This window comes from Pongo pygmaeus, chromosome 21 (genome assembly GCF_028885625.2).
Source record: "Pongo pygmaeus isolate AG05252 chromosome 21, NHGRI_mPonPyg2-v2.0_pri, whole genome shotgun sequence".
Classification (NCBI taxonomy): Eukaryota; Metazoa; Chordata; class Mammalia; order Primates; family Hominidae; genus Pongo; species Pongo pygmaeus.
Window position 1 is genome coordinate 46,798,110 of NC_072394.2, and position 22,097 is coordinate 46,820,206.

The 22,097-nt window shown below is 46.0% G+C and overlaps 1 protein-coding gene across 1 annotated transcript in view; it reads left to right on the plus strand.

Annotated features, from left to right (window-relative positions):
- The window catches only part of GDAP1L1 (ganglioside induced differentiation associated protein 1 like 1), a 33,252-nt gene extending 23,977 nt beyond the window's left edge, over positions 1–9,275 (plus strand). Inside the window, exon 6 of the mRNA XM_054466829.2 lies at positions 7,279–9,275. Within this exon, the coding sequence (XP_054322804.1) occupies positions 7,279–7,622 (344 nt within the window). The 3' untranslated portion in view covers positions 7,623–9,275. The remainder of the gene's footprint in view (positions 1–7,278) is intronic.
- Positions 9,276–22,097: the final 12,822 nt, after the last annotated feature.

Sequence of the window (22,097 nt, forward strand, 5' to 3'; positions counted from 1 at the left end):
TTGTTTTTGGACAGGAGATGTACAAATGTGTTCTCATGCTGGTGGAAACAGTGCGGTGGAAAGGGGGAATCAGGGGTTCAGGACGGTGATGCAGAGGCCATGAAGAAAGGAGGGGCGTGGTTCAGGCAGGGGCCCCGTAGAAAACAGAGGACATCTTCAAATGGGGGAGATGGAAGACGGCTCAATAAAGGGACTCTTTACCAAGGTACAGGCAGGATGCAGGGACATCCCAAGGCAGAAAGGAGTACCCCAGGCCTGAAGTCTTGAGATCACAGGGTCATGAGAGCAGATTCAGGAACCTGGACAGAGGTGGTCACTGCCAGCCGTGGTGACTCGCAGAGAGGAGCTGAGGGAAGTCAGTCCGACATCACTCTTGCTCTCCCTCCTCTCCCGCCCCTGCTTCCTACTTGCCTAACTTTCCAAAGCCAGAGGGCATTAGCCCCGGGGGGTGGAGCCAGCAAGTGAGCTTCCTGGGGTGTAGAACAACATGGAGAAGGGGGAGAAGGACCTAGAAAGGCAACCTGAAGAGATGTGGAGACGTGGCATGGAGCAGGTGCAGAGGGCCCATGGAGGGCTTGGCTGTGGGGTTAGGACACGCCCTGCATTGTGTCCGCATCAGCAGCATGAAGCGGTTTTGCAGCATCGAGGTGGGGAGTGTGGGCTTTCATCTCTGAAAGCTGCTGTCTTCTGAATGAAGCATGAGGTGATGTCATTGGCTGAGAGGGAACTGGGGAAAGGATATGAGAAGGGTGAGAAGAGAGGATGAAAAGATGCAATTGTCTCCACAGGGAGCAGAAAGCACTCAAGAAATATAATAGGACCCTGGGCAGCACGGAGTGCCCTCCTGGGCTTTGCGGTCCTGACATTAAAGTGTAACCAGTTGGCCTCATTGTGAGATCGCCTCCAGCTGGCAGACCCAGAGAAGTGCAGAAGGGGCTCATCCAGGCCTGGGGTTTGCAAAGGGAACACACAAGTGGAGGAGAAGAGAGGAGAACAGGGAAGGGGTCAGATACCAGATTGCTGCCCAGGCACACACACAAACACGGACACACATAGAAGGCCATCAGCATTTGCCTACAAACATAAACATAGGCATGAATATAATAGTGAACATGTCTGAGGCAAACATCCAGATTCACCTGGGCTTAAACTGCACTCACATGTGTGGTAATCCCACACCACATGGACACAGATGCCCAGGAGAGTGGATATCCACGTGTATATAAACAATCGGCTGCGTAGATTTGTGCAGGCAGACACGGGGCAAACATGCAGTCTATGCGGGATACAGACGCGTGAAGAGATCTGCACACAGACCTGAGTAAAGAACTCACGTACTGAAAGGGGCCTGCGTGGACATGGAGATACCTGCTGTGTCTACGCTCATTTGCATGTGGAAATAAGTAGCTTAATAGAGTGGTTACAACCACAGAATCTGGAACCAGATGGCCTAAGTTCAAATCTAGGCTCTGCTCTGACACGTATTAGCTGAGGTTTGACTAAGTTACTTAACCTCTCTGTGCCTCAATTGCCTCATCTGTAAAGTGGGGATAATAACATCACCTACTTTATAGAGTTGTTGGACAATCCAGGGAATTACACCACACTTTCCTGGTTCGCCTCCTATCTCTTGGGCTGCTCCTTCTCATGTCCCTTGCTGGTTTCTCCATGTTGCCCAGTATCTAAACCTAGTCCCTGGGCCTGTTCTCTGATCTGTCTACCCACACTCCCTTGCTGGTATCATGCAGTCTGCAGCTGGGGATTTATGTCACTTGATCCTTTCACTGTCCCTCACTCCCATCACAATGGCACCTCCCTCTGTACCTAGTGGTGATTCCCTGGTTCATCATTAGGAGAACTTTCGTGCCTGCACATTCAACTCCCTGGCCCTCCATACTTGCTTTGCAAAACCTCAAACCTTGTTGAACCCAGCTCTCCACCTACTCAGCGCCTTCACCTGTGAACCTATATGTGGCTGGAGAAACACACAGGATGCTGGCGGGACTCACTTTGTATTCACGATTGCAAGCCTTAGGTGACCTCAATGTTGCCCCAGGCCTCCCCGCTTCACTCTCTAGATGACTCGTTTATGCCTTCTCCTTCCTCCTCAGCCCTCCAGCCACCTCCCCCACATCCTCACTCAGAACTGATCACTTCAGGTTAGTGCGAAAATAATTGTGGTTTTGGCCATTAAAAGTAATGGCAATATATCACTGAGAAAATCAAAGCATTAGAAAGAGATAGTCACAGCTCTGGTCCCCACAACGACCCACCCACTGTATCTCATCAATTCTAAGATGCATCTTTGTTAGACCACATCTTAGCATCTCTGAAACTGGAATGTTTATTCCAGTCAATAGTTTAATTCTCCTTTCTTACTTTTGGATAGGTGTCTTATATTTAATAGTAACTTAGATTTGATGAAATACGGTAGCACATATGCCCTCTTGTTAGCAAGGATGGACTGTTCTTGTCCTTGTCCAAGGATGGAAGGGATGGATTGTCCTTTAAAACCAATACCTTCCCTAGTGCACCAGATCCCATCCACTCTCATCCCTGTAAGAACACCACATCCGTAATTCTACCCACTCTTCCCCATAGAATCTTTCCCTTCTCTGCGGCATCATCCACAAACACATGCTATTTTATTCCTCCCAACTTACGAAAATGCTCTTGACTTGTCTCTCACTTCTGGCCCATCCTCCCCATTCTAGCAAAATTCCGTGGCAGAATGATCTTTGTTCACCATCTCCAATTCCTCTCCTCCCTTTCTCTTTGAACTCCCTCCAAACTGGCTTTTAAGTCAGCATTCTACTCCAGCTGCTCTTGCCAGGGTCGCCAGTCAGTAAACGCAGTCACCAGTTCTCAGGCCTCCTATTTGACCTCAACACAGCGTTTGAACATAGCTGAGCACTGTCTCCTCCTCGGAACCCTGTCCTAAGTTGGCTTGCTGGACGCCACACTCTCCTGGTTCTTCTCCTACCTCAAAGGCGGCTCCTTCTTATCGTCTTTGCTGGTTTCTCTTGGTGTCAATATTTAAAGTTTGCAGGGGAACCCCGGGTTCAGTCCCTTGCCCTATTTCCAAGTCTGGCTACACTGATGCTGTCCACTCTCCTGGCTTTAAATACCACCTCCACATTGACGGTGCTTCTCTGAGCCTGGAACCTGCATCACTAACTCCCAACTCATTATCGCCCCTCGGGGGCCCATCAGGTGTCTTCTTTGTTTGTTTGTTTGTTTGTTTGTTTTTGAGATAGGGTCTCACTCTGTCACCCAGGCTGGAGTGCGGTGGTGTGAAAAAGGCTCACTGCAACCTCGACCTTCCGGGCTCGAGCTATCCTCCTGCCTCAGCCTCCCTAGTAGCTGGGACCACAGGCGCACATGCTACTGATTCAGTTATTTTTAAATTTTTTTGTAGAGAGGAGGGTCTCGCCTTGTTGCCCAGGCTGGTCTCAAACTCCTGTGCTTAAGCAGTCCTCCTGCCTTAGCCTCCTAAAGTAAGGGAGAGAGATGTGAGCCACTGCGCCCAGCCTCATCAGGTGCCTTGAAGATTACCTATTCAAGGATAACCTTCTGATGAGAGCCTTCATTACACTTTACCCCTTTCCCTGTGACTGTGAGCCTCTTGAGGGGAGACATTGTGTTGTGTCGTGTCTTCATGCCCAGCACATACTGCCAGGTAACCACTTGCTGAATGAATGAATCTGTGACCAAGAAGATGCAGAGCGGAAGGAGGGGGCTCAGGTTTTGACGGTAGGGAGCATTGGACTCATGGAATTCCTGAACTGAAAGGAACAACCTGTTCAAAGGTGCAGAGGCAAGCCTCCCAGGAAAGCAGCCCTCACAGGAAGGGAAGGGAGAGGGGAGAGCATTCCGGGCATGGGGTACAGCAGGAATAAATGCCCAGAGGCTGAAGTGGGCAGCTTGTTGGAGAAGACAGTTGACCAATGGGCAATTCATGAGAAGTCAAGATTAGAGACACATATTAAAGCTAAACTCACTCTTGAAAGGGCTTAACGTCTAGGCACAGGAACTTGGACATTAAGATGTAGTCAGTGGGGAGAATTAAAGATTTTTGAGCAAAGAGGAGATGTAAGAGACCAAAGGCGCTCCAGAATTTCAGGTCAAAACAACTAGGAGAAAATATTGCACAAACAAGTGTTTTCTAAAAATGCAGGCTAATTTTTTCTTTCTTAATCCCAAATGTGATAGTCAAGCTAAATTTAGATGACACAAAAACATGGTGATAAATAATGTAAAACCACGTTGTGTGAGTTATCCTCTTTTGATTACATCAAAGAGAGTATTAGTAAGATGTTAGTGCTTAACCCCTTTATAATATGTGTTTAACATCTGCCCCTTTCTTAAAAACAAAATGAGGCCAGGCATGGTGGCTCACACCTGTAATCCCAGCACTTTGGGATGCCGAGGCAGGTGGATCGTCTAAGGTCAGGATTTCGAGACCAGCCTGGCCAACGTGGAAATACCCCATCTCTAGTAAAAATACCAAAAAAAAAAAAAAAAAAAATTAGCCAGGCATGGTGGTGCATACCTATAGTCCCAGCTACTTGGGAGGCTGAGGCAGGAGAATTGTTTGAACCCTGGAGGTGGAGGTTGCAGTGAGCTGAGATTGCGCCACTGCACTCCAGTCTGGGTGACAGAGAGAGACTTTGTCGAAAGAAAGAAAGAAAAGAAAGGGAAAGAAAGAAAGAGGGAGAAAGAAAGAAAGAAGAAAGAAAAAGAAAGAAACAAAGAAAGAAGGAAAGAAAGAAAAAGAAAGAAAGAAAGAAAAAGAAAAAAGGCAGAAAGAAAGAAAGGCAGAAAGCAAGCAAGCAGGGAGGGAGGGAAGAAAGAAAGAAGCCAGTCTTGGGAGCAGATACTTTGACGGGCAGTAGTATCCAGCCGGAATTTAATTGCATTTGTTTTGTTTTTGTTATGTTTACTTTTACCATTGCAGATAGTTTATAGTGAATCATTTAATACTACCGTTAATGATACAGTTTATTTTTTCATGCATCAATCATTCAGTAAAGATTTATTGAGCACCTATTGTATGCCAGGCACAGTTCTAGATGCAGAGGATACAGCTACAGACAAGACAGACCAAAATCCCTGCCCTCACGGAGTTTCCACTCTAGTAGAAGACAACAGACAATAAACAAAATGAGAATGTCAAATAGATGGTGCAACGTGGCGCTACGTTCTACGGAGGAAAACAAAGCAGGAGAGGGGAGAGTGACTGCTGGATAAGGTCTTCCTCCACCTGCTTCACATCTTTGCTCACATGCCAGCTTCTCCTGGGCTTCACAGACCACCAATTTATAATTTCCATTTAAAACTTCCATTTTATTTTTATTTATTTATTTATTTATTTATTTATTTCGAGATGGGGTTTAACTCTTATTGCCCAGGCTGGAGTGCAGTGGCACAATCTTGGCTCACTGCAACTTCTGCCTCCCGGGTTCAAGCGATTCTCGTGCCTCGGCCTCCTGAGAAGCTGGGATTACAGGTGCCCGCCACCATGCCTGGCTAATTTTTGTATTTTTAGTAGAGCCACCTTGGCCTCTCAAAGTGCTGGGATTACAGGCGTGAGCCACGGCACCCAGCCAAAACTTCCGTTTTAAATTGGTGGTCTGGGAAGCCCAGGAGAAAATGGCATGTGAGCAAAGATGTGAAGGAGGCAGAGGAATGAGCTCTGAGGCTGTGCACGAGAAGACTGAGGCAGGGGGAACAGCAAGGGCAAAGGAGCTGTGGTAGGAACGTCCCTGATGTGAGGAGTTGCAGGAGTCTGATGTGGCTGGAGAAGAGTGAGGAAGGGAGAGAGAAGCAGACTCTGAGGTCTGAAAGGTACCTGGGGGCCAGATCACACAGGGCCTTACAGGGCTTTGGAGGGTTTCCGCTTTTACTCTGGCCACAACGGTGCATCATCATCAGAGGGTTTTGAGAAGGGAGAAGTGACATTATCCGACATTTAAATTTTAACATGACCACTTTGGCTGCTGTGCTAAGAATAGACTCTAGGGGACAAGGGCAGAAACAGGGAGACCTTTTAAAAGGACATTGTGATAACTTAGAAGATAATGGTCGTTTGGACAAGGACGATACAAGTAGAGGCGGTATCAGATTCTGGAAGATATCTGAAGTTATCTGAAGATAATGCTGATAGAAATTGCTGACAAATTGTATGTGGGGGTGAAAGAGAATTCATGGTGGGGCCTGGTGCAGTGGCTCATGCCTGTAATCCCAGCACTTTGGGAGGCCGAGGTGGGCGGATCACCTGAGGTCAGGAGTTCAAGACCAGCCTGGCCAACATGGTGAAACACTGTTTCTACTAAAAATACAAAAATTAGCCAGGCATGGTGGTGCATACCTGTAATCCCAGCTATTAGGGAGGCTGAAGCAGGAGAATTGCTTGAACCTGGGAGGTAGAGGTTGCAGTGAGCTGAGATTGTGCCACTGCACTCCAGCCTGGCCAACAGAGTGAGACTCCATCTCAAAAAAAAAAAAAAAAAAAAAGAGAGAATTAATGGTGGCTCTGAGGCTTTTGGGAGGAGCAACTGCAAGGGTGGAGGTTCCATTATTGAGATGGGGATGAGCATGGTGGCTGTGGGAGGGAATTCCATTTTGAGTTTGAAATGCAGAGCAGACACCAAGTGGAGCTGTCAAAACAGTAGTTGTATATGTGTCTGGAGTTTCATGACACATATTTGCACTTTATTTATTTATTTATTTGAGACAGAGTCTCACTCTGTCACCCAGGCTAGAGTGCAGTGGCACTGTCTTGGCTCACTGCAGCCTCCATCTCCAGGTTGAAGCAATTCTCCTGCCTCAGCCTCCTGAGTAGCTGGGATTACAGGTATGCACCACCACACCCAGCTAATTTTTATATTTTTAGTAGAGATGGGGTTTCACCATAGTGGCCAGGCTGGTCTTGAACTCCTGACCTCAAATGATCCACTCACCTTGGCCTCCCAAAGTGCTGGGATTACAGGTGTGAACCACCACGCCTGGCCACGTATTTGCACTTTAAAAGTCAGCTGATGTATCAGCTGTAAAATGAGGATAAGAAAACAAAAGAATAAAAAAAAGAAAAAGAAAAAAAGTCGATTTAAAGAAAAAAATAATAACAGAAGTAGCATGAGGATATGAAAAAAATCACTGAAGTTGTACAGGAATGAGTAACCCTCAGGAAATACTGGGGCAGGCATGCAGAAGCCAAAGGAGCTCATGGAGAGAAGGGGAGGTTGATCCCCTTGCCTCCTCTTTCTTCCACTCTAGGGCAGAAATGCGAGCTGTGGCTCTGTGGCTGTGCCTTCACCCTCGCTGATGTCCTCCTGGGAGCCACCCTGCACCGCCTCAAGTTCCTGGGACTGTCCAAGAAATACTGGGAAGATGGCAGCCGGCCCAACCTGCAGTCCTTCTTTGAGAGGGTCCAGAGACGCTTTGCCTTCCGGAAAGTCCTGGGTGACATCCATACCACCCTGCTGTCGGCCGTCATCCCCAATGCTTTCCGGCTGGTCAAGAGGAAACCCCCATCCTTCTTCGGGGCGTCCTTCCTCATGGGCTCCCTGGGAGGGATGGGCTACTTTGCCTACTGGTACCTCAAGAAAAAATACATCTAGGGCCAGGCCTGGGGCTTGGTGTCTGACTGTCGGTGTCTCTGTGCTGTGTGATTCCCCATGAGCTCTCAGTAACTCACTGTCTCATGAACACTTGGACAGCCCTCCCCGCCCTTCGTTCTGAGTAATAATATCGTCAGTGTGAAATCATTCTGTAGTTTAGAAGTAGATGTTGCCAATGCCGTGACTCAAGGCCACGGCTCTACTAAAAGACAGAGAGGAAGCGCGAGAGAGAGAAAAAACAAAAAACAGAAACAAAACACGAATGCCTTTTCTATCGATTCAAGGTCTCAAGATGGAACTGTGGGGACTGGTTAGGATCTGAGGTGAGTCCCAGGATGTTTCATCCACCAGGGCCCAGATTCTGGGAGGTGCTGGGGACTCAGAGGGCCTGACCCCTCGCCCCTACTTCCCTCTTGCCCGGGGAACTCTTCCACAGGACAAAGCCAACATCAAGACTCAACTCCTCTAACTGGTACCTCTGAATGGGGCTGGATAACCGGAGACCCCATGGGAGGTCCCTGAAGATCAGAAGGGGCTTCACGCTTCTCCTGGACATGGACTAGCTTGAGCCAAGGCAGTGGCACCCAAAAACCAGGCTGCGGTGGGGACGGACACCATGAGCACACCCTCTCATTGTCCTTCTGATTTGGTCCATGTGTTGGGTTTGGCTTTAGTAGAAATCTCTGAAGGCAGCAGCCATCATCCTCTTCCTACCTTGAGTTTTTCTACCCTGTGAGGTGGGACTTTCAGTAAAAGCCATGTTGACCCTCTCTCAGAAGGTCAGTCTAGTCCAAGTGCAGGGGCGGATCTGGAGGTAGACAAACCTAGGTCCCCCTCCTAGCCTCTGTCCAAGCCATCTCCTTCAATATCCCCCACTTCCTGTCACTCCTGGGGCTGCCCCCATACTATACCGTGCCATGGAGCCGGGGGGAGGGGGGAAGTCTCTGCATCCATGCCACCCACCCCAGTCAGGTCTCACTTTCCTGTGCCTTTTGCATGTTGGGAAAGGATCTTGGTGTCACTGCCGCTCATGCATAGAAACCACCAAAAGCCCCAATAAAGCATCCAGGAGGAGCAGTTGCTTTTCATTTCTAAACCTGTGTTGTCCATCTAGTTCTCATTGCCAAGCGCTGGAGCCAGAAGGGTAGAGATATGAGGTTTCAGTCTCAGTTCTTCACAAGAGCGAGCAAGAGTTGACTCCTGGTCTCAAGTTGCTGGGTCTGGGGCTGGCTTCCAGACTGACTTTTCCAGGGCTCTGACCTTAACATCAACCCAGCTCATTTAGGCTCAGCCCTTTACAGGTTACAAGGCATGTTTACAACCCTTTGTTCTCATTAACCTGTGCAAGGGCCAGGTGTAGTGACTCACATTTATAATCCCAGTGCTTTGGGAGGCCAAGGTGGGAGAATTGCTCCAGGCCAGGAGTTCAAGACAAGCCTGGGCAACATAGCGAGACCCCATCTCTAGAAAATAAAATAAAATAAACTTATATATGGACCTCAGGGGGCATCCGGGGCACATGCCCCCCACCCCAATTTCCCAGAGGGATAAATGTATTTAAAATGCCCAAAGAACATTAAATCAGGAGTATAATGTATAGAATATAAGGCATAGTTTTACTTATTTTGCAAAAAAAAAAAAAAGTATTAAGAATTTGCACATCTTTTTTCATTAAGGTAAAAAGAAAGCTTACTCACCCAGGGCCAAGACAGGGCGAAGGTGGAACTTAGAGACCATGAACACTGTCTGGCACCATCCATCCCCTTGGCTAATCAAACATTCACACAGGCCAGGTGTGGTGGCTCACACTTTGGGAGGCCAAGGCGGGTGGATCACGAGGTCAGGAGTTCAAGACCAGCCTGGCCAACATGGTGAAACCTCGTCTCTACTAAAAATACAAAAATTAGCTGGGTGTGGTGGCGCATGCCTGTAATCCCAGCTACTCAGGAGGCTGAGGCACAAGAATCGCTTGAACCCAGGAGGCAGAGGTTGCAGTACGCCAAGATGGCACCACTGCATTCCAGCCTAGCAACAGAGCGAGACTCCGTCTCAAAAAAAAAAAAAAAAAAAAAAATCAAACATCCACACAGACTCTCCCCATTCTTCATTCAGCTTCCACTCAAAAACAACAATATAATACTCAATCCTCACAGGATTTACTGCCTCCTGCAATGAGGACGTGCTAAACCTCTCTCCAAAAATGAGACTCACAAAGCCCCATCGGTCAGTAACATCACTCTGGATAATGGTGGATTCTCTTCTCATTCCTCCTCTAGCTCTAGAGATCACACCCATACCTCAATCTACTATAATATTCAGATGAAAACATAAATTTGACCATCACTAGCATTCATTATATTCAATTACACACACACACACACACACCCCCCCAAGCAAAGAAGAAAATACTCAGAACTGTTATAGGTCTCATTTCTGTAATTGATTCCAAGGCCACTGTTGATATTTACAATTTCTCTTTTTTCACTAGCTATTCTAGGTTCTCTTTGCCCTCAGCCAGCACCTCAGTTAGTTAGCGTATTTTACCTGGTGACATGACTCAGACTCTGGTGGTCCTTAGATTGCTATGGTCTTCCATTACTATTGGATGTGGAAGTATTATGGGGCACGGCAGACAATCCCCTATTCTTCCATGCTATCACTGTGCAGGAGAAACCCAGTTTAGCCCTGGTAATCAGCTCAATCATCCCAGCCTGTAGAGAAACACACTACTTTGCCTGTAGTTTCAAGGGTATGAGGAGCTCAAAATGGCCAAGTGGCAGTCTCAACTTGTAACTTAATTGAACCATTGAATTATTCCTCAACAGATGTACTCCTCCCTTAGGAGCTATAATTTCTAAGCTATCAAAATCCACAGACTCAGGGATGGGAAGCAACAATTTTATGAATGGGTTATTTGTATAATAGTGAGAGTCACTTCCACTTCCACCTTGGCATTGTTAGACCCGTGTTCTCTGGCAGTGGGAGAAACAACACTGTGGTTGGTTCAAAGTACATACTGTATCCTGTAGGACAGCACTCCACATTGCAGTGTCTCCTGGCTGCCACTGTAACAGTCTTCAAGAGGCCATTTCAGTGTTCGATAAGACCAGCTGCTTCTAGATAAGAGAGTACTTTCTTCTAGATAAGAGAGTACATAATAAGGCCACAATATCCCATGGGTATAACCACATTGCTGAATTTCTTTTGCGATAATATCAACTCTTTGGTCAGAAGCAATGTTATGTGCAATACCAACACTGGAACCAAGGCATTCATAAGTCCATGGATATAGTGGTCGGAGAAGGCAAACCCATACAGAGAATAAGTGAGTACAAACTGCTGCTTCCTCTGTGATGGGAGGGGTTCAATGTGATCTATCTGCCCTCAGATAGCTGGTTCCTATGGCGAATGGTGTCATATTAGGAACTGTGCACACTGGGCACTCTGCAGTGGCATTCACTAAATCAGTCTTAATCAGAGGAAGTCTGTGTTATTGTATCCATCTATAACCTCTAGCTCAATTACCATGGCCCTTTTGTACATCAGCCTACTGAGCAAGCACTAGAGTGGCTGGGGAAAGAGAATGACAGACAGCTACAAAACAAGGCATCTTGTCCATTGGTTTCTTGAACAACTGTTTGGGGGAACATGTGCATAGGACACAAATATCCTCCCATTCTGTGTCCATTGTTAGGGGCCCATCCACATTCCTTCTCCCACAGAGCTCCTGGTTACCAATCTTCCAATCTTCTTTCCATGTTCATAAGCATCTGGCCAAACCATCCGTCCCAGGAATATGTACAGATTTGTATTCCTGGACTTCTGTCTCTATCTTGATAAGGCAGACAAGCGGACATACTGCTTGAAATTCTGTTCACTGCGAGGATTTGCCTTCTGCAATGTCTTTCGGGGAATTCCTGTAGTGCTGCAACCATCCACTTCCAGGTGGTGCCAGGCCTGAGTTTTTTTCTTCCTCCATCAACTGATTATAGGGCATTTGCCAAGAGGCCTCTGGTGTTGACTGAGGAAGAGGCAGCAATGTGGTGAAATAGATGCCATCGTCTGAGCTATATCACTTTCACTTGATGATAGAATGATGCTGCGGTATATGCCTAGCTTTATGGCTTGATGGATCAGATGATACCCAGTTCATGATGGGGAGATCAGGTTGCATAGTCACCTGGTGTCTCCTGGTCAGGTGTGTAGTCTCTACCAGGGCCCAGTAGAAAGCCAGATGTTATTTCTCAAAAGGTCCATTATTGTTTGCAGAAGAGGACATCACTTTGTTCCAAGCCCTAGGGATGTGCACTGAGATTTTCCTATTAGGGCTTGCTGGGAGCTCCATACCAGATGCCTGTGTCACAGGTGATTTAAATACCACTGGATCTGCTGGGTCATAAGGCTGAACTCGCAGAGCATCTTACACTGCAGCCTGAATTTGCTTTAGGATCCATTCAAAACTGGCAGTCTTATGGGTTACTCAGTAAATGGTTTGGAGCAGTGTACACAAATGGATGTATTGCCAGGTACGGTGGCACATGCCTGTAACCCCAGCTACTTGAGAGGCTGAGGCAGGAGGATCACTTGAGCTCAGGAGTTTGAGACCAGACTGGGCAATTTAGTGAGACCCCCATCAAAAACAAAGACAAAAATAAAAACAAATGGGTGTATGTTGCCTCCCAAATCCAAAGAGGGCCACCAATTGTGCCTTTTTCTTAGTAGGAGGTGCAGCAACTTATCTTTCACTTGGAGGGGATATCCTGACATTTCCTAGATCCCTGGGTTGCTAAAAACTTTACCAGGTTTCCAGAACTCTGAATGTTCATGGGGTTTACACACCACCCTCTGGCAAGCCTGGGTCTTAGTGAATCATCTGATGTACTTGATGCGTCCTGCTCATTAGTTACAGCATGATGTCATCAATGTAGCGGATCAATGTTCTGTTACAGATAATCAAGATAATCAAGGTCTCTACACACTAGATTATGACAGAAAAAGAAAAGCTGACATAGTCCCATGGAAGAAAGTGATATGCTACTGCCCTGCCAATTAAGGCAAATGAGGCTGGGCACGGTGGCTCACACCTGTAATCCCAGCAATTTGGGAGGCCAAGACAGGTGGATCACCTGAGGTCAGGAGTTCAAGACCAGCCTGACAAATATGGTAAAACCCCATCTCTACTAAAAATACAAAAATTAGCTGGGCGTGGTGGTGTGTGCATGTAATCCCAGCTACTCGAGAGGCTGAGACAGGAGAATTGCTTGAACCCAGGAGGTGGAGGTTGCAGTGAGTCAAGATTGCGCCACTGCACTCCAGCCTCAGTGACAGGGCAAAACTCCATCTCAAAAAAAAAAAATGACTTTTGGTGATTCTTATTAATTTGATATATAGAATAAACGTTTTCTAGACCAAGAGCTGGATACAAAGTGCTAAAGACTGTGTTGATTTGCATTAATAAAGAAACCACATCTGAAAAAACTGCAGTTTGAATTACCACCTGAGGGGGTTCACAGTAAAACCTTATCCTTCTTCTGGACCCATCCCTTTTACAGTATTGCTTTTAGTTTACTAGTCTAGTGTTTGAGGTGGTGGTGGTGTGAAGTTCCAGGAGCTTTCTCTTGGCCCTTTTATCTAAGTAGTCCTCATTCCATGGGTCAAGGAGTCCTGTGTAGGCTCTGCTAGTTGTTAAGTTTGTTTGTTCCAATAACATATTCAGGACCTGGGGTAAAAATCACAGGTGGGTCCACAGTGCCACTGTCCACTCACTATGAGATGTTTTCAAACCAAAACTCCATTTATCACCTAATCCCAATAAGCCTCATTAAAAATTATTTGTTAATTTATTTACTTTTACATTTCTGTGGTATATATGGGGTACATGAGACACTTTGATACAGGAATACAATGCATCATAATCATAACAGGGTAAATGAGGTATCTATCACCTCAAGAATTTATCCTTTCTTTGTGTTACAAACAGTCCAATTATACTCTTTAGTTTTTTGTTTGTTTGAGATGGAGTCGCTTTGTTACCCAGGCTGGAGTGCAGTGACACGATCTCAGCTCACTCCGCCTCCCAGGTTCAAGTCATTCTCCTGCCTCAGCCTCCTGAGTAGCTGGGACTACAGGCACGTGCCACCACACCTGGCTAACTTTTTGTATTTTTAGTAGAGACGGGTTTCACCGCATTGGCCAGGCTGGTCTCAAACCTCTGACCTCAAGTGATCTCCCCACCTTGTCCTCCCAAAGTGCTGGGATTACAGGCATGAGCCACTGTGCCTGGTCTCTTTAGTATTTTTATTTTAAAATTTTGTTTGTAGAGACAAGGTCTCACTATGTTGCCCCAGCTGGTCTCAAACTCCTACACTCAAGCAATCCTCCTGCCTTGGCTTCCCCAAATTTTGGAATTACAGGCGTGAGCCACCATGCCCTGCCTTTTAGTGTTGACACCCTTGTTGAAAATTAGTTCAGTGTAGATGTACTGATTTAATTCTGGGTTCTCTATTCTTTCCTGTTGGTCTATCTGTCTGTTTTTATGCCAGTACTATGCTGTTTTGGTTACAGTATAATTTGAAGCCAGGTAATGTGATTTCTCCAGTTTTATTCTTTTTGCTCAGGATAGCTTTGGCTATTCTGGATCTTTTGTGGGTCCATATAAATTTTAGGATTATTTTTTCTATTTCTGTGAAGAATGTCATTGGTATTTTGATAGGGATTGCACTGAATCTGTAGATTGCTTTGGGTAGTATGAACATTTAAACACTATTAATTCTTCCAATCCATGAACATGTAATATCTTTCCCTTTTTTTGGTATGTCCTCTTCAACTTCTTACATCAATGTTTTGTAGTTTTCATTACAAAGATCTTTCACTTCTTTGGTTAAATTAATTTTTAGGTATTTTATTTTACTTGTAGCTATTGTAAATGAGATTATTTTCTCGATTTCTTTTGCAGATTGTTTGCTGTTGGCATACAGAAATGCCACTGATTTTTGTATGTTGATTTTGCATCCTTCAACTGATCAGTTCTAATAGTTTTTTGGTGGAGTCTTTTGTTTTTTCCAAATATAAGTTCATATTATCTGCAAACAAGGATAATTTGACTTCTTCCTTTCCAGTTTGGATGCTCATTATGTCTTTCTTTTGTCTAATTGCTCTAGCTAGGACTTCCAGTACTATATTGTATAACAGTGGTGAAAGTAGGCACCCTTGTCTTGTTCTAGATCTTAAAGGAAAGGCTTTCAGTTTTTCCCCATCCAATATGATACTGGCTGTGTGTCTGCCATACATGGCTTTTATTGTGCTGAGATATGTTCCTTCTATCCTGTTTTTTGAGGTTTTTTATCTTGAAGGGTTGTTGAATTTTTCAAATGCTTTTTCAGCATGAATTGAAATTATCATGTGGTTTTTGTCCTTCATTCTATTGATATAATGTATCACACTGATTGATTTGCATATGCTGAACCATCCTTGCATCCCTGGGATAAATCCCACTTGGTCATGATTAATGATCTTTTTAATGTGTTGTTGGATTCTTTTTGCTAGTATTTTGTTGAGGATTTTTACATCAATGTTCATCAGGAATATTGACCCGTAGTTTTCTTTCTTTCTTTTTTTTTTTTTAATGTGTCTTTGTCTGGTTTTGGTATCAGGGTAATACTGACCTCATAGAATGAGTTTGGAAATAAGCCCTGCTTTTGATTACAGTAGCATTTAGGGTCCTCAGGGAGTAGCTTCAAAGCAGAGCCAGTGTAGAATATACCTTGAAAGCTCTGGGTATTTCCCTCTTTCTTGAAATTTCTCCCTTTTCTCTGGGATATACCCAGATAAGTGTCAGGCTCCTCTGAAGAGCTTAAAGGAAGATAGTTTATACTTGTGACAGTCACAGGAACTTTTCTCAAGGAGATCTAGCCTTCCCTACATTTCATAGGCCCCAGGACACTGAACTGGGTAAGAGATTACTTCTGCAGGACAGTTCTCTGGGTGTCCTTGGACTGACCCAGTTCTCCCCACTTTCTTGTTTACAATTCTCTAAAATAACAGTAGAATGTGCTAGAATGTAATATTTTGACATAGGAAGGGACTAGCCAGAACTTCCTGGGCTCTGTTCCAATCCCCCCAAAGCCCGCCCAGAACAGGATGGCCTTCAGTGCTTTAGCCCAGTGATCACATTGCCCTGGGGCATAAAACCCAAGCCATGCTACTTCTGGGGTCCCACTGCTGCAGTGCAAGTGAGGCATACACAGTCAAGGCATTATCCACTTTGGGCAGCATTCCTGAGCCTTGGGGGACCAGGCTTCTGTTGTCCTTTGCTGCCTATCTGTAAGTAATAAATCTGCTTCATGTAACTTGTGAATATGAGTGTTCTGTCCCACCAGACTCAGGCAAGTTGGTAGCTAGGGCATAGTGAGCCTGTTTCACCACTTTATTAGTCTGTTTTCACACTGCTGATAAAGACATAGCCAAGACTGGGCAATTTACAAAGGAAAGAGGTTTAATTGGACTAACAGTTCCACGTGGCTGGAGAAACCTCATAATCATGGTGGAAGGCAAGGAGGAGCAAGTCATGTCTTACATGGATGGCAGCAGGCAAAGAGAGAACTTGTGCAGGGAGACTCCAGTTTTTCAAAACCATCAAATCTTGTAAGACTTACTATCACAAGAACAGCATGGGAAGGACCTGCCTCCATGATTCAATTACCTCCCACTGGGTCCCTCCCACAACACGTGGGAATTCAAAATGAGATTTTGGTGGGGACACAGGCAAACCATGTCTCCACTTAAAGTTAGCTTTCTGCTCACTGGACCCAAAGTTTTTCTGACTATACACAGCAAGCAAGACTTTAGTAAACTGCTCAAATGTTTGATTTCTAGGGACAATATGATGAATTCACCTCCAGTAAAAGTCCCTGTGGGTCAAAATATTCCAGTGGTTGCTATGGCTCTGCTGCTATGATGGAGTTTGCACCCAACTCATCTCTGGCAGTAAGTGCTGCCCCTTAGACTCTGCCACTCCTCATCAAAACCAGGAAGCCCATTTCAGTGGCGGCACTTCCCACTGTCACACCTAGGCTATAGAGGAAAGTACTCCAGGGCTTTTGAATGGTACTAGTGCTGTCTCTGCCAGTGCTTGCTCAATGCCTTAGTGAAAGGAGTGTCCTCTGGGCCCTCCTGGTGGACTTAAAGTAGGTGATAGGGTCAGGGTCAAGTCATACATAAAAACTGGGTGTGGTGGGGCGCCTGTAATCCTAGCTACTTGGGAGGCTGAGATGGGAGGACCAATCAAGCCCAGGAGTTTCAGATCAGCCTGCACAACGTAGTGAGACTCTGTCTCAAAAAAATTTAAAATTAAAATTAAAAAAGAAAGATGTCACCCCATGACATTTAAAAAAACCGTACATAGTAAATCCATCCCAACATTTCTATTTCCTTAAAACTTTGAATTCCTCCCTTAACAGTATCTCAGGGAAATTCTGGCATCTCAACTTCAATGAACGTAGACCACCACTAAGTCCAGGTTTCAGTCAATCAATCCAGGAAACCATTAGAGTCACTTGCAAATGCTGAGATAACATATTAAATCTAGACTCTCCAGAAAATGCATGAATATCCATAAATTTAACCCAGCCTAACATGGTTTATTCTTCTTGGTCTGGCATCTTCATATTCCATTGCCACACATACTCCCCCAGGTCTCTGTCAACATACATCAACAAAACATTTTTATTCTTTGGTGTCATAGACTGTCTTCTGGGTCAGACTCTGAACTTGCTCTCCTGGGGCGTGTATGGGTCTAGAAGCAGTGAAGGGTCCTGGAGTTGGCCTTGAGATGAGGCACCCCCTTGCAAGGAAACTGTCTTGGATGAGGTCATTACAAGTCTTCAAGCAAGAGAATGATCTTCTCAGAAGAGGAGGAGGGCTGCTTCCACTGTTAAAGAGGACCTGGGTTGATTTGGAGGTTTAAGGTTGGCAGATTCATCTGATTTCACCCACAGGGGTCCAAACTGTATCTGAATAATGGAATGGAGCCCATGAGACTGCCATTGCTACTGAATGACTGGGGGCACTGCTGTCACTACTGAAGCTCATGGAACTTCACCGCTGCTGCTGAAAAAAAAACAAAAAAGAAAAAAAAAAAAAAAACCCAGAAACCCCCACTCCTGCTGATTGCTAAAATGCTTTTCATGTTGTTAGAACCCAGGATCATCTATAGTCACCTTCAGTCACCCACTGCCACTGTCAGAGCCCATTTCTAGAATCAGAGAAAAAATTAAAAATGTCCTCATTTCCTCCACCTCCCAATCTCCACCAGTGTCTTCCACTGGCAGAGCCCAAAGGAAAGCAGGATGAGAAATGCACAATGCAGGCTTCCCATCCTGGGGATACAGAGGAGCATGCGGAGGGGAACGGTGGAGGTCAGAGGCAATGGGCATCGCCCAGGACACTAACCCTGCTGAACTTCAGGTCCCTCACCTCAAATACAAAGTTAAAAATTCATCCCCTACTTACCTCAGCAGATTACATTGAGGAACTAAGATAATGATTGTGAGATTACTTTATAAATTAATCAAGTGCTGTACATTTGCAATAGAATGTTATTATCCCAGTTATTATTACAGTTACATGGGTTATTAATATTGTTATTGTAATAGGTACTGGGACTGCCACCCTTGTTCCCCAGTGGCTAGGAGGATTGGCTGTTAATGGCTCACAGCTGAGTCCCTCTTGGGGCACTGCCTCAGCTGAAGGGAGCTGTCTCATTCAAGGTTACTCCACTTCCCTAAGGGTAGCTTACATCCAACGACTGGTAGGTACAGAGATAGAAAGGTCTGACCCTCCTTACTTCAATTTAGGACATCTCTGAAGGGCCATCCGAGACCCACAACTCTCCACAGGATCAGCTAAGGTACTGGAACAACTGCATCATAGTTCAACTTCTCTCTCTGCCCTTCCCTGCTTGTCTCACTCCCTTGCAGGTGATGTTTCCAAGAGCACTTCCCAATAAACCTTCTAAATATAAATCTCATCTCAGAGTCTGTTTCTGAGGAAACCATGCTAAAGCAATTATCGTGGTGCTTTCAAGCACCATCACAAACATCTGACCCTTAAGACCACCCTAAGATGTGGAAAGGGCACAGAGTGTTACACATACTCCTTATTCAGATGAAGAAGTTGAGGCTCAGAGAGATTAAGTAGCTCACCCAAGGTTGCACACAGTCAGGGTGGAGTCAGATCTGAGCACAGCTCTCTTGACTCTCTGACAGGTGTTTTGACCACTTCACTTCCAGGGAGAAAGCACAGATGCCTGTTTGGGGGTGACCAAGGATTACAGCTGGGAGGATGCTTTGAGTCAGCCTCTTCTGTCTGCTGGAGCAGAAGCAGATTAGTGTTGCCCTGGGCTTGGGATCCCTAGCAGGAGGACGAGGAGGAGAATCCATTCACAAACACTCCTGAAGCACCTACCCTGGGCCAGAGTCATTAAATAGGACCCAGTCCCCACCCCCAGGGAGCCCCCAGCTTTGGGGCTGAAGAAGAGAGCAATATTGCTTGAAGGTAAGGGGAACTCTGGAAGCAGGATGGAAAGCAATTTTGGCCAGAACAATAAGTGAAAGACCGATCAGCAGGAAGAGGGGGAGGTTGGTTTGGTCCTGCTGAGATTTGGGGATGACTGCTCACAGCAAAGACAGAGAAACTTCCATCTTGGTTTGGAGACAGGGAGGGTCTTCAGTATGTTAGAAGAGCTGGCAACTCTTCCTAGAACCTGTGGAAAGACTGTTGCCCAACTGAGCTGTCTCCACTAAATGGCCAACACACTGTAGCTTTTCTAAGGATATCTGCATGAAGAGAATGAGGAACCCCAGCCTGGAGAAGTGGGAATAAAAGAGATGGAATACAGGGGCTGGGAAGTGCAGAATCATTAGGGTGAACGCTGAGCTGTTTTAACAAGAGGGAAGAAACACCTGGAGCTTAAGAGAGTAAAAGTTCAGGCCAGGTGTGGTGGCTCACACCTGTAATCCCAGCACTTTGGGAGGCTGAGATAGGCAGATCATGAGGTCAGAAGTTGAGACCAGCCAACATGGTGAAACCCTGTCTCTACTGAAAATACAACAATTAGCCGGGCGTGGTGGGAGGCACCTGTAATACCAGCTACTCGGGAGGCTGAGGCAGAAGAACTGCTTGAACCTGGGAGGCGGAGGTTGCAGTGAGCTGAGATGGCGCCACTGTACTCCAGCCTGGGCAACAGAGCAACACTCCATCTCAAAAAAAAAAAAAAAAGAGAGTAAAAGTTCAGTTATCCTGGGGAGGCTGAGGCAGGAGGATCGCTTGAGCCCAGGAGTTCAAATCCGGCCTGGGCAACAAAGTGAAACCCCATCACTAAAAATCTTTAAAAGGGGTAGGGGAAGTTCAGTTATCTCCCATTAACAAGCTCAGTGGTGCAGACTGGCCAGTGTCTCTGTTCGCTGCCTGTTACTCCACCTTCCAGTGCATTGTCTTCATCTGCATGGTCAAAACTCGGTCATGAGAAGCCGGGTTTTATGTGAAGCCGGGTTTTATGTGATAGGACAGGAAAGAGAGGATGGAGGAACATATGCCCAATAGTTTAAGGCCTAGACTTGAAAGAGCAACATATCACTTCTGCTCACATTCCAATGGTTGAATGGAGGGCCTCACCCAGCTGCAAAGGAAGCTGGGAAATGTAGTCTCTGGCTGGGTAGTCTATTGCTAAGGAAGAAGAGAACAGATTTTCCTGGACAGCTAGCAGCCTCTGGCATAAGGAATAACTGTGAATGAGAAGAAGATCAGGTAGACTGCTGGAGAAAATGGCAGACTCTGGCTGGGCGTGGTGGCTCACGCCTGTAATCCCAGCACTTTGGGAGGCCAAGGTGGGTGGATCACCTGAGGTCAGGAGTTTGAGACCAACCTGGCCAACATAGTAAAACCCTGTCTCTACTAAAAATACAAAAGTTAGCCAGGCATGGTGGTACACGCCTGTAATCCCAGCTACTAGGGGGAGGCTGAAGCAGGAGAATTGCTTGAACTGGGAGGTGGAGGTTGCAGTGAGCCGAGACTGTGCCACTGCACTCCAGCCTGGGCAACAAGAGGGAGACTTTGTCTTGAAAGAAAGAAAGAAGGAGAGAGAGAGAGAGAGAGAGAGAGAGGGAGGGAGGAAGGAAGGAAGGAAGGAGAAAGAGAGAAACAGAGGGAGAGAAAGGAGGGAGGGAGGGAGGAAGGAAAGAAGGCAGGAGGGAAAGGGAGAGAGAGAGAGAAAAGAGGAGAGGAGAGGAGGAGAAAGAAAGAAAAGGGCAGACTCAGTATGGGCTGGAAGACATTGGAAACCCCTCACCCACCTGTTCTACATATGGGACACCAAGGCCCTGCATGGGGTGATGTCTGGTTTGGTCAGGATCCCACTGTAAGAGGGCTAGAGCCCCAGGAGTCCTTTCCCTGGTCCCATTATTTTTATTTTTACTTTTTAGAGACAGAGTCTCACTCTGTTGTTGCCCAGGCTGGAGTGCAGTGGTGAGATCATAGCTCACTGCAGCCTCAAACTCCTGGGCTCAAGTGATCCTCCCACCTCAGCCTCCTGAGTTGCTGGAACTACAGGCGTGCACCACCATGCCTGGGTCCTGGTCCCATTCTGTCTCTCGGAACATCATGGAGAAAATCTAGAGTGGGAGACAGGAAGCGTCAATACATAGGCATTTACTCAGAAATCCGTCAGCTGCCTAGCCTTCTATGAGTTGCCATCAGGTGCTTCAGAAATGAAGAGGATGGGGGCTATCAGAATTCAGTAGTCAGGAAGATGGACAACACTGCCACGACTGTGGTAGTAGGTGTCCCCAAAGTTTAGACTGTTAAGAAAGGTCTCTCCGTCATTACAGGATTCCTGCTGGGGAGGACAGTAAGGGCTTCTAAAGGGCATATTTTCTTTAGCTCATTGGTTCCTCACTGCCAAAGTCACAGACTCAATTGCCCAGATCACATCGGCCTATCTCCAAAAACCTGTTTGGTTCCTTTCTAGCAATCTACATTATCTAAAGGCCTTAGTTTTCTCACCTCTGAAATGGAGCTGATAATAATAGCTTCCATTCATTGACTGCTAACTATGCACTCTGAAATTTACATAAATTATTTCTAACCCTGAGAAGTGTAGTTTTTATGTTTCAAGGATGAGAAAACTGAGGCTCAGAGAGTTCAAGTACTGAAGGTAAAGGCAGTAGATTAGACTATTCGTCTTCCCCAGTTGGATTATACATTCCTGGCCTTTGACATGAAATTTTGCAGGACCTCCCACTGTCAGTAGAGTTTATTCCCTGCCCCACTGATGGGGCGCTTGTTCATGTGACCTTCTTGGGCCCACAGAAGGTTAGAGGAAGGATGTGTCAGGAGCAGAGGCTTTATTTTATTTATTTATGTATGTATTTATTGAGACAGAGTTTTGCTCTTGTTGCCTAGGCTGGAGTGCGGTGGCAC